Source organism: Pristis pectinata, chromosome 26, assembly GCF_009764475.1.
Source record: "Pristis pectinata isolate sPriPec2 chromosome 26, sPriPec2.1.pri, whole genome shotgun sequence".
NCBI classification, from domain to species: Eukaryota; Metazoa; Chordata; class Chondrichthyes; order Rhinopristiformes; family Pristidae; genus Pristis; species Pristis pectinata.
The window spans coordinates 13817936-13831204 of NC_067430.1; the positions used below are offsets into that span (position 1 = coordinate 13817936).

General features: G+C 40.2%; 1 protein-coding gene across 5 annotated transcripts in view; it reads right to left on the reverse strand.

Annotated features, from left to right (window-relative positions):
• Positions 1–13269, reverse strand: part of padi2 (peptidyl arginine deiminase, type II) — a 52407-nt gene that overhangs the window by 22826 nt on the left and 16312 nt on the right. For 4 of the 5 annotated variants that reach the window (XM_052038959.1, XM_052038958.1, XM_052038960.1 and 1 more), the window contains 6 exons: positions 11123–11233; positions 9954–10134; positions 6416–6488; positions 2697–2758; positions 2237–2354; positions 194–322 (listed from right to left, as the gene is read on the reverse strand). In XM_052038959.1, coding sequence (XP_051894919.1) covers positions 194–322; positions 2237–2354; positions 2697–2758; positions 6416–6488; positions 9954–10134; positions 11123–11214 — 655 coding nt within the window. In that variant the 5' untranslated portion in view covers positions 11215–11233. Of the gene's footprint in view, positions 1–193; positions 323–2236; positions 2355–2696; positions 2759–6415; positions 6489–9953; positions 10135–11122; positions 11234–12818; positions 12901–13269 lie in introns of those variants that run through there. The other variant, XM_052038961.1, reaches the window with a different exon arrangement.

Consider the following 13269-nt stretch of genomic DNA (forward strand, 5'->3'; position numbering starts at 1 on the left):
CTTATAAATGAGAAGCCTGAATGAATGGTGAAAGGCCATTAGAACCAGAGTGACAAGAAAGTAGAAAATGAAGCAACTTAAAAAGGTGTTAGATGCTCAATTTGCATCTTAAAACTTGGAAATTGTGACAGAAATGATGAAGGACATTAATGAAAACTCCTCCTCATGGAGAACGTCAGTCAAACATACTCACTTATATCATGCTGAAAGATTTGCACTTTCTCTTCATCAAGAGGTGAAATGGACAGATTCAGTTTGTACCCAGCTGGCAAATTGTTTGGTCCTTCAGTTCTTAGGATCATGTGTGACATGTCTCCTAGGTCTGAAAGAAAGAAACATCCACAGTTGTTAGTAGACCACTGCAGATAGCTACATTCTTAACTGAATACTGTCAAGTTATTAATAATGTGACCTTGACTGGTGAATTCTTGTCAACATTCTTGTCAACTTCACTGTAGCCCTTGTACACTTGCACATTCCATCCTCTCTCCTTCACTGTCCATCTACATGATACTGCTCTCATTTAATTCCAACCCTTTTTAAGTGAAAAAATAATCACTTGCTGTGATTTGTCTTCTCACATCTACCTTGTTCCTCTAAAGGTCCTTGTCCCCATTTGATTTCTCATCCACCTGCTACCCAGTGATAATGTTGTTTGAAGACACAATATCAGATTGCACATAAATGCTGACAAACATCACCTCGACTCCTTCTCCAACTCTCAGTCCCGCTCATCATTTCTGTTCAGTCATGCCGTTTATCTGACACCCAAAACTGAATGAGCAGTAGTACATTGGAACTAAATATGGGGAGATGAAACCACTGTATTGAGTCCACAACCTCGACTCCCTGGCAACCATTCCCATTCCTAGAGCTGAAACTGAATGAGACAGCTGGATTTGTGTTTGAAAAAGAGCTGAGTTCTCTGTCACAAATCTTGTCTATCATTAAACTGGAGATTCCACTTTGGTAACAAAGCCCAGCTCTGTCACTTCTTATCCATGATTTTTCCCCTAGAATTGTCTGTTCCAATACTTCCCTGCCCAGCTTTTTGTTTTATTTCCTTCTTAAACTTGTGTTCATCCATAATTCTGCCAGCTTTTGCTTAACCTGTTCCAAGTCTTGTACATCCATTACACCTGATCTACACTGGCACCCTCGTGAACCACGCCTCCATTTAAAACCTTCATTTTTGATTCTTGCCAGCAAAAGTCAGAAGCCTGAGAATTGGGAGCAGATTAGAATTCAACAACAAAAACAAAAGAGATTGATTCAGAGAAGAAATAGAATATGACAGTAAACTTGTATAGAAAGCAGACTTTAAAGGATGCTGCAATGTAAAAAGAATAAGATTAGTGAAAATAATTACAGACCCTTGCCGTTACAAATGGGGGAATTTTTAATGGGTGCAATGCAATGACAGAACAATTAAATGCTTTAGTTCCCTCTTCATGGAAGAGGAAATAAATAACTTCTCAGAAATGCTAGGGAACAAAAATTTTAATGAAAATGTGGAATTAAAGGAAATTAGTATTAGTTAAAAATGTTTGACAAATTAATGGGATTGAAAACTGGTAAATCCCCTGAGCCTGATAATCTATGTTCTGGAGTACTAACAGAGCCAGTGGATGGAAGGGTTGTTGTCTGCCAAAATTCTGAAGATTATGGATTGGTTGCTGCTGTTTGAAAGGTAACAAACATAGCCCCACTATTTAAATAAAGAAAGGAGAGAAAAAACAGGGAACTACAGACTGATTGGACTAGTCAGGAAAGCGCTAACATCTATTATAAAGGATGAAATAAGAGACCCTCAGAAACTATCAAAGGGATTAGGCAAAGTCAATGTGGATTTACGAAAGGGAAATCATCTCTAACAAATCAACTGGAGATTTTTGAGGATATAATTGGTAAATAAGAGAGAACTAGTGGATGTGGTGTATTTGGATTTTCAAAAAGCCTTTGATAAAGTCCCACATAAGGGTTAATGTGCAAAATTAAAGCATTATGAGATCTGGAGTACTATAATAGACAGGCATGGACTGAATACGTTGACAGAATGGTACTCATTCAAGGCTTTAGTTGCTAGTTTTCAATCACCAGAAGAAGTGATCTTGTACTATTTTTAATAGCTCAAATTTTGAACACTTCCATAAAGATATAATTTGTGTTGGTGTAACTACACCCTGACTTAGCCAGCAGTACTTCATCATCTATGACGGTATGCACAGCTTGTCACCTTCAAATATGGAAACTTTATCATCAGAGTTGTCATTTCCACGAATAGCTGCCTCTTCCTTGTCACAGTTCACAAGAAGAATGGCTCCATGTCCTTTGGGACCCCACTTCCAAGAACCCTGGCAAAGAAAAGAAAAAAAAATATTAAGTCATCCTTGTATATCATGTTTAGCATCTTGATGCATAAAAATCAAACACCAAGATACAAAAGGAGTAGTAACCCAAAACATAATTAGAAAGGATTTGTTTTCAAAAACTGCAGATGCTGAAAATCTGAAATAAAACAGAAAAAGGCTGGAAACACCCAAAAGGTCAGGCAGCATCTATGGGTAGTGAGGGAAGGAGAATAAATGCTTCCCTTGCTAGTGAAGCCCACTTCCCAAAATATTAAAAGAAAGTGAGAAAAATTCACCTCAGACTTGTGATAAAACATAAATTGTTAAGTTTCCATTTTTAATCACCTTATTGGGATTATTCTTCTCGACAATACCATCACGATCTGCATCCACATCCAATGACACAACTGGAAATGAAAGGTATGATAGTAACAGTGACATGGGAAACAGAAGAAGTAGATTATTACCTTGATATAAAAGAGATTTGGCATTGTTAATATCTTTGCATGGCCACAACACAAGTTCCAGAGTCAGCATTCCCTGTAATGTGTAATGTGATTGTATTGTGAAGATATAACTATATAAATATTGCATTTGCAGAGTGCTCATGACCAGGATACACAAGGGGAAAAAACAGAGTGGTTTATAGAGTCAAAGAGTTGTACAGCACAGAAATGGGCCCTTCAGCCCACCACATCCACAACTACCTTTTTGCCCATCTACACTAATCCCATTTGCCTGCAGTAGGTCAGTATCCTTCTAAGCCTTAGTTACTTAAGTGCCTGTCTCATAGTGATTGTATCTGATTCCACCGCCTCCTCTGGCAGTGACTTCCAGATATCAACCACTCTCAGTGTAGAAACATTTTCCCCTCTAATCCCTGTTAAAACTCATTCCTCTTACCCTAAGCCCTCTTGTTTTTGATACCCCTACCATGGAAAGGAAATCCTGACTCTATACCCATCTATGTACCTTATAATTTTATATACCTCTATCAGATCACACCTCTGCTCCAGGTAAAACAAACCCAGTTTATCCAAACTCTTCCCATAACTCAAGTCCTCCAATCCAGGCAAAATCCTAGTGAATCTCCTCTGCACTCTCTCCAGCACAACCACATCCTTCCTATAGTGTGACAACCAGAGCTACACATTCCAAGTGCGGTCTGACCAGTTTTTTGTAAAATTGCAATATTATGTCCAGACTTCTATTTTCTATGCGTCAACTTAAGAATGCCAGATGTCGCCTTCACCACCCTATCTACCTGTGTTGCCTCTTTCAGCGAACTATGGACTTGAACGCCAAGGTCCCTCTGTTCATCAACATTCCTTGATGCCCTATATTTATTGTACATCTCCCACACCTTTTTGACTTCTCAAAGTGCATCAGCTCATACTTGATGGGACTGAATTCCAGTTGCCAATGCTCCACCCAGTTTTCCATCTGATCTATATTCTGCTGTAGCCTTGGACAACCTTCCTCACTATCCATAACACCACCAACTTTTGTATCATCTGCAAACTTACTAATCATGCCTCCTACATTCACACCTAAGTCATTAATATGCATCATAAACGACAACTGGTCACAGACTTCCAATCAGAAAAGCACCTTTCCACAACTACCCTCCGCCTCCTACCACCAATTAGTCAGCTCATTTTAGATCCCATGTTCCCTAACATTCTGGACCAGCCCTGTGTTACCATTATCTGTCCTGGTTAGATCATTATATTTTTTGCAAAGTTTGACAGCAACTTTTGGGTGTGGGAGAGCTGGCTCCAAGTGACGCAACAGATCCGTTTTATTTTTCCTCACAATGTTGGAAACTATTTGGTCCATTGAGTTTATGCTGGCACACAGACCATCCCATCAGTTCCATTCTCTTACTTATTTCCCTGTAACCTATTCGCTCTCATGACCGTCAACTTTCCCCCCACCCCAATTCTCCTGCCACCCACCTACACAAGAGGTTACTTGAAGTGGTCAATTAACCTACTAACCAGCATATCTTTGGAATATGGGAAGAAACTAGGGGAAATACAACTAGTTACAGCAATGTTCACAGGGAGAACCTACAAACTCCACATGGGCAACACCGGAGGTCAGGATTGAATGTGGGTCACTGGAGATGTCACAGAGTCATAGAGTTGTACAGCATTGGAAAAAGGCCCTTCAGCCCATACTTGTCCATGCTGACCAAGGTGTACATTCAAGCTAATCCCATTTCCCAGCACTTGGCCCATATCCCTCGAAACTCTAGTCATCCATATACTGGTCCACATGTGTCTTAAATGGATGTAATGTAACTGCCTCAACCACTTGTTCTGGCAGCTAGTTCCATATATCTACCACCCACTGTGTGTGTATGTATATGATAGATATATACAGTCTTACAGTCTATATAGTTGCCCCTCAGGTTCTATGTCCTCTAGTTTTCGATTCCCCAACCCTGGAAAAAAGACTGCTCACCCTATCTATGCCCCTCATGACCTATGAGATCATCCCTCAGTCTCCTGCGCTCCACGGAGTAAAGGCCCAGCCTGTCTAACCTCTCCCTATAACTCAGTCCCCCAAGTCCTTTTAAGTCTTTTTCGCACTCTTTCCAGAGTAATCACATCCTTCCTATAACAGGGTGACCAAAACTGAGCACAATATTCCAAGTGTGGCTTCATCAATGCCTTGTACAATCACAACATAACCTCCCAACTTCTACATTCAATGCCCTGACTGATAAAGGCCAGCATGCCAAAAGCCGCCTTCACTGCCCTGTCTACCTGTAACTCCACTTACCCAGCCGATCAAGATCCCACTGCAATTCTTGATAATCCTCTTCACTGTCTACGACACCAACTATTTTGGAATAATCTGTAAATTTACTAACTATTCCTCATATATTCTCATCCATATAGCTAATATAGATGACAAATGTGATAAAGCAGCACCACCTGCTGCACAACTGTGTTAAATTATAGATTTTGATAAGGCTTCCTGCCACAGAGACGACAGTTTGTCTTTCCTAACTCCTATTTCATTAAGGAAAATTTGTAAATTGAAACTGTGGCATCTTCCTTGCCACTTCTTTGATTTATTCATTTGTTTTGTTGTCTGTATCTTGCCAGGCAGTCCTGTGTCAGGCATTCTTTCAAAGAGGTGCGAAAGTAGCCATGGAAATTGTAGTCAAGCTGTCTGCTAATTGAGCTGAGCAGTATTCAGCCAGTTCTAGTTTCTTAAAGCCTGTTTTCTAGATTCCATGTACTCACCATAATATTCCTGTTTATCTTGAGTTCTATACCAATCAATATTCTCTTCAATATGGAAGTAGCCTGACTGACTAAACTCTTAACGGCTTTCATCAGTCAGGGCATGGAGTTTAGGAGTTGGGACGTTATGTTGCAATTGTACAAGACGTTGGTGAGACTGCACTTGGAGTATTGTGTAGAGTTTTGGTCGCCCTGTTATAGGAAAGACATCATTAAACTGGAAAGAGTGCAGAGAAGATTTACAAGGATGCTGCCAGGATTTGAAGGCCTGAGTTATAGGGAGAGGTTGAGCAGATTAGGACTTTATTCCTTGGAACATAGAAGATTGAGGGGTGATCTTTTTGAGGTGTATAAAATCATGAGGGGCATAGATGGGGTGAGCGCACATTCTTGTTTTCCCAGGGATGGGGAACTAAAAACTAGAGGGCATAGGTTTAAGGTGAGAGGTGAAAGATTTAAAAAGGACCTGAGGGGCAGCAACTTCATGCAGAGGATGAAGAGTATATGGAATGATCTGCCAGAGGAAGTGGTTGAGGCAAGTATAATAACAACATTTAAAAGACATCTGGATAAGTACATGGATAGGAGAAGTTTAGAGGGATAAGGGTCAGATGTGGGCACCATGGTCAGCATGGACAAGTTGGGCTGAAGGGCCTGTTTCCATGCTGTATTACCCTATGACTCTATGATGTGAGGACGTCCCCAGCAACAGCCGAGCACAATTCATATTCCATTGACATGAAAGCAATGAAACTCACCAGGTAGAATATCTAGACATGTTTAATCAGAGTGCCAATCACTTACCGACAGCTGTGAGCTCAAGGATCATCTTATCAATGGGCTCTCCCACATCGTCTCCATAGAATATCACCGTGACCTGGAGGAAGAATGTAGGAAATAGTTAACAACAATGCTGGGGCTGTGATAGGTTGGGCTCATTTTAATTTTCAGCAGTGGGGTAAAACAGGAATTTTCAATCAGTCACACAATGTACATCCTCCTCCATTTTTCTTGCTATTCAAGTCATTTGAAGAAAGGTGAAAGGGAAAAGTCATTAACTTATTGGTCTACCTGTGGTTAGTCAACACCAATAGCAGAAATGGAGGATGAAGTCATTGAGGACTACTAACACATGGTGTGAAAATTTAACCATATTATAATAAAAGGAACGTAGTTTCATGAGTTTACGTGCTATAGTATCCTCTAATTACTCCTGATTTGCTCTCAAAACAATGAGGTTGTCAAGAGAGTCATTTGCATGCAAATGGTATGATTCGTCCTATACTTAGGAAGGTCAAATAAGCTCCTAGAAGCTTTACCATGCAAATGGCCACTCTGAACATCACAAAAGCATATTTATTAACCTTTAATTAATAAAATATTCCAAGTCATCAAACAAAATATGACACATGCTAAATTAGGAGATACTAAGGCAACTGAGCAAAAGCTTAGTCAAGAAGGTGGCTATTAGGGAGAAATTTAAAGTAGGAAAAAGAGGTATAAAGGCAGAGAAATTTAGGGAGGAAATTCCAGAGCTTGGTGCCTGGGCATCTGAAGGCATGACCACCAATGCGGGCAATGAGAAGGAGTGAAGACACCTCAGAGGGTTGTAGGACTGGAGGGGACTAGGAGGAAGTGAGAATGATGTATTTATGGAGGGGTGGGAAAACAAGTTTGAGAATTTTAAAATTAGGAATTGTTTAATTGGGAGCAAATATCGGTAAAGGGGCACAAGAGGGTGACACGGTGCCAGTTTTAGCAGAGCTGCTGCCTCAGAGCTCCAGCGACCCAGGTTCAATTCTGATCACCAGTGTGGAGTTTACACATTCTCTCTGATATGTAGATTTCCCCTGGGCGCTGTGGCTTCCTTCCACATGTGGGTTGTTAGGTAAATTGCCCCTAGTTTCTGGGTGAGTTAATGGGAATGAGTTCTGACAAAGGATCTTTGACCTGAAACATTAATTGCATTTCTCTTACCACAGATACAGCCTGACCTGCTGACCATTTCCAGCATCTTCTGTTTTTTTTTCTTTGAGTTAATAGGAATGTTGGAAGAACAAAATAAGACTACATATGGTGCTACAGATGCTATGGACTCCTGGCTGAAGGATCTGTTTCCTAGCTGTATGAATCTATGATCCTGAGAGTGATGAGTGAATGGGACTTATTCCAACTTGAGGCATGAGCAGTAGAGATTTGGATGACAATAAGTTTATGGGCAGTGGTAGATGGACAACCAAGATAAATTTGGTTGAATTATTGGAGCAAGTATCCTGTGGATGTCAATCAAGTAGACAGAGACAGAGCTCACCAAGTGTGCCTGAAATGGGGTTTGAATCCTTCAAGGGAAGAGAAATGGGACAGAAGGCAGAAATTAGCTCTAAATGGATAGCAAGGATGCTCCACTTGAGCAAAAAGGCAGAAAAGTAGCACAAATACTCAACAGGTTGTGGTGCCTGTGGAGAGGACAGAGAAGCTGATGTTTTGAGTGTGGTCCATTTAAAGCAAGAAACTATTACTGATGGTTAATATTATCTTTTAAAAAGTCAATGTAACAAATTGAAAGGGGATAGAAAATCACAAATAGAGGGCATTTTAAAGTAATACTTTTTTATTAGCATGAAACAACAGGAGGTAAAATGTGAGAAATCAAAAACATTTTAAAAACACAGATCATGTAAATGACTTAGGAAGTGGAGATAGTGGGTGAAAATGGAAGCATAAAACCTACCATCTGGCAGAATGTGAGCAGATTAGATAAACTCTTGAAAAATCCACCTCACCCTACTTCCCAAATGCAATTGCAAGTTGTCTGTTGTTTGCTACTTAAATTCCCCTCCATAGTCTACCTTTGGCCTTCCATACTCGTTTAATAAAGTTCATTGCAAGCTTGGGGAGCAGCATCACATTGGGAACTTTGGAATCCCCTAACCCTTATTACACCACAGAATCACTGAAGGGTTACAGTATGGAAGAAAGTCATTTGGCCCATTGAGTTTGTGCCATGCTAGCTCTGTGCAAGAACAATCTAGCTAGTCCCATTTTTACCACCTCCACCCCTGATAGCACTGCAATATTTTTCCTATCAGGTACTTCACCAGTTCCTGTGAGATTTTGAACACTATGAATGAATCTGCCTCCCCTAACCATTCGCTGCATAAAAAGGTTTTTCCACATAACTTCTTGTAATTCTTCTAGGTCCTCTGGTTTTTGACTTTTCTACCATTAGAAACAATTTCTCTCCATCTACTCTATCTAAACACATGATTTTTAGTTTCCCTATCAGATTGCCTTCTTTTCTAAAGGCAAACAACCTCAGCTTCTCCAATCTATCCATGTAACAAAGGTTCCTCATTTCCCCCAAATCATTCCAATAAATCTCTTCTGCACCTTTCTATTGCATTAATCTTTGCTCATGGAAAAATAACATTAGACTGTGTTCTGTTATCTCTAAAGCCTTTACATCTTGTCTGCAGTGTGGTGGGCAGAAATGGATACAATAATCTATTTGTGGCTGAGTCAGTGTTTTTATAAGAAGTTTGTCATAATTTTGAAAAGAAAACTGACACCAACCTGAAATATTTTTCTTCTCTGCACAGTTGCTGCATACCCTAATGCATATTTCCAGCAATTTTTGCTTTTGCTTCATCATGACTTCATCGCTCTTGTACTCTATACCTTTACTCATAAAGCACAGAATCCCATACATCTTTCCTTACTCTTTTCTCAACTTGCCCTACAACTTACTATGATTTATGCTAAAAATTCCTCTAAAGATCACTCTGCACCTGCTCTTCTGATTTATATTGCTTCTCACTCTTTCTACCAAATTGGAAAGCTGAGATACCAAGCTGCTAGATTTTGTTTTAAAAATTAGTTGTTTTAATTATTTCCTATACCCAGCCTTTCTAGGTTTCATGAATATTCCAGTTCTTTTGTTACACCTTTAATAATTTCAGATGTTAACCACAGCAAATCTAGAGCACCCTTCCCCTCTCCTTATCAGAAAGCAGGCATGATTTGGGATGGGTTTTCTAGTACATCGGGAAGTGGAGAGATTTGCTATTGGAATATTATGGTGATGGGTTGATCCTCAACTTGTTAACCTGCTCTTTATAAATAACCAGTTTTGTCAGTTTTTCTCCTTCCATTTTCTCTGGCCACATCGCCACCTGTTCTTCATTAAAAATGGCCATAATCTCTCCCATTGTAACCATATGTTGATCTCACTTACCATTCTAGCAACTTTTGTTTTCCACAAAGATTCTATTTCAATATTATTCTACTTTATCAAGAACTATAATATTTATAAGGTATGTAAACAGAGGCATTACAATATTACCTTTCTATCATTGGGAGCATAGCTTACTTGGTCCACCATCACCCCAAGCAAGATCCCTTCACTGAGAGCCCAACGGGTTGCATATTGCGCAGCAATGGTTAGATTCTGTTGATTTGAGATGGAACAATTGACACCTGGACTTGAGGTGACTTCAAAGGTCCGGCACCCTGGAGGAGATGGTCTGGAGGAAGAGAAAATATTTGTCCAAGTCATTTGTTGCTTCTTACAAATATCAAACCTAAAATAACTTGTTGCAATGGCTGCAAGGGATATACAATAAATAAGCTCAAACTTAATCCAATTCCTAATGGATGTAGCCCACATTTTAGAAGTGTCCCATTTCAGTGCCAATTGGGATTAAAGGTATGTTTTCAGTTGCAATGAGGCTCTATTGCAGTGAACACTGCCGATGGAAAAATAACATTGGCTATGTTCCCAGATATTATTAATAATTGCTCACAGTCATAGAATTCTAAAAACATAGAATAATTCATAACATCATTGAACAGTAAGAAATCATTCAACCAATCAAGTCCACGTCAGCTCACTGCAGGGACAATCAAATTCCTCAACTGTTTCTCTGTAGCCTTGTATTTTGTGCTCTTTTAATTGAAAACAATTGAATCTGCTTCCACCCTCACCAATTTCATTGAAGAAAATGTTAGGTTATCCACACTGAACTAATCGGCTCAATGTTTCTGTATTGCCTGCTACCACCTTCACACATTTTTATGTCTGCTACATGCAAACTTTTATTCCTTCATCCAATTTACTGAAGCTTATGATGAAAAGCTGATGCCACTGTATTGACCCTGGGGTCCATCTTTTTACATTGCTTGCTAATTAGTGTATATTTCCTTTAGTCACACATAAGCCTATATAATTACTTTATTAGAAAGGTATCTCATTACCAAGTATTCCTTGAGTTACATTGTATAGTATTTCTTGTTTAAACTAAGGTTGATCTCTCAGCTTCATGCTACTCAAGGAGGACATGCTCTACAGCCTGAGCTTACACGTGATTTCAGTGCTGAGGATGTGAGATAACACTGATGTTGGTTCATTTCCAGCGACCACCTACATACCTGAAACCAGACTCTCAAAATTCTATTCTAAGCTCTGTCACAGGAAAAGATTGCCAGGTGAACATTACAACATTGATGACTTACTTGTAAATATCAACATTAATTACAGTTCCAATGACGTAAAGTGCTTGGGTGGATTTCCCACACTCCAGATTCACAGTCCTTTGCTTGGACATGGTGAAGATTTACAGTGTTCTGAAATGTAAGAAAGAGTATTTCAGCACAGGGAAGGGATTGTCCGCAGACATCCATTATTCTGCTCACAATAATAACCATTCTTTCTCTGGTGGAAATCCTGTGAAGAGTAAAACACAGTTAATCCTTCTAATAAAGATAAATGTTCTGAGGAAGGTGATCACTTTCAAATGTCACACTCCAATGGGTGGTTCCACGGGCAGTCAGAACCCATCGGCATGTCTTGAACTTCAGCATCTGCAACCTGCAGCATGGAAGTATGGAACGGTCAGATACCAACTCATCTGACCATCTGCTATACTGTTGCACTCAGTACTGAGTCCAGGGGCAAGCTCAGCCTATCTGAGCTGATGGGCACATTCACTTCAGATCCTGCCCCTCACCTTAATACTAGCAACTCCCATTCATTTGAATATGGTGAGCGACCAGATTGGAAAAGTTAAGTTGCTTGCTTATTTTCCTCTTTATTCCTAAAGGTTTCAATTTATGTTTTAAGAGAAGATAAAGGAGATTGCAGATGCCTGATTTGGGGACAAACGGCAGAAGACTGGAAGAACTCAGTGGGTCAAGCAGCATCAGTGAAAGCAAAAGGTGAGTGTTGATGGTTTGGGTTGAGATCCTGCATCAGGGCTGGTAGGGAAGAGTAAATAGTGCCAGTATATAGCAGTACAATTAGGGGGGATGTGGAATAAAGGCTGGTTGGTGATAGGTTAAGCTGGATGGGGAGGGGATGATGGGCATATGGCACCAGGAGGGGAGCAAAGGTGATGGGAGAGGTGAACAAAGGGAGAAGAATCCTAGGTGGACAGATGAGTGCGTGTGGGAGGAGAACACCGAGAGTGTGAGTTACCTGAAATTGAGAAGTTCAATGTTCATACCTTTGGTTGTAACCTACCCAAGCAGAAAATTAAATGTTATTCTTCCAATTTGCATTTGGCCTCACTGTAGCAATGGAGAAGGCCGAGGACAGACAGGTCAATGTGGGAGTGGGAAGGCGAGTTAAAGTGACATGCCGTCAGACGCTCGAGATGGCTGTTGTGGACAGAGTCCTGGTGCTATGCAAAATGGTCATTTAGTCAATGCTTGGTTTCACCAACGTAAAGGATGCCACATTGTGAGCACTGAAGGCTAGGTTGGAAGGGGTCCAGGTGAATCTCTGCCTCACTTGGAAGGTTTTTTTTAATATCTATTAAATATGTGGTGAAATAAAATTATTGTCAAACAGCTTTTAATTTTTTAAAATCTATTTCAACTGTTTATTCATGTCCCTGATATTCGGACATTTAGAAAAGACCTTTGAGGCGCTTGGGGATGAATATTCAGGTTCCACCATGTGAGACCTACTCGCTGCTCACGGAGTGCCCCTCTCTACAGGACAGCAGCAGCAACATGGTCTTGGGTTTGATTCAACCCACAGGGCCACAAAGGTTAGCGCGGCTATTGTGATTGCCCGGGGGATGCATACGAGGCGTGGACCGGGTCAAATACAACCTGGACTATTAATACTGTTCCTTCTTCCACAGACACAGACTGGCCTCGAGCATTTCCACCATTTTCTGTCGCATTGCAGATTTTCAACACTCACCCCATTTTGGTTTTGCAGTTTCTCTTTACTTTTTGTGAGCAAGAAAATTATTGGTCAGTATCGTTCTTAAACGTCCATGTCTTACACTCACATGCCCCGCCGCAGTCTCTGTGGGGTCTTTATTACAGGCCCACACGATCGATTGTACAGAAGGCCTTCAGTCTGCAGTCTTTCTGCAAGACTGAATGGGCTACGAGTGGCAGCTCAGGCCTCAGGGAGCACCATCTTTGGCCCCACCCACTGAACTACTCTGATGTCTTTGACAGCTTGCCACTATTAAAGAATGTTCTGTTGTTCTTAGACATTTCAAATGTGTTTAAGTACTTTAACAAGTTAGAAATTATTGACAAAATAATTAAAAGAAAATATGATGCATTTCATATAAATACATGATACTGCTGTAAATTAATTAAAATGCATAACTATAAAGAGAAATAAATAAAAGAGTTTA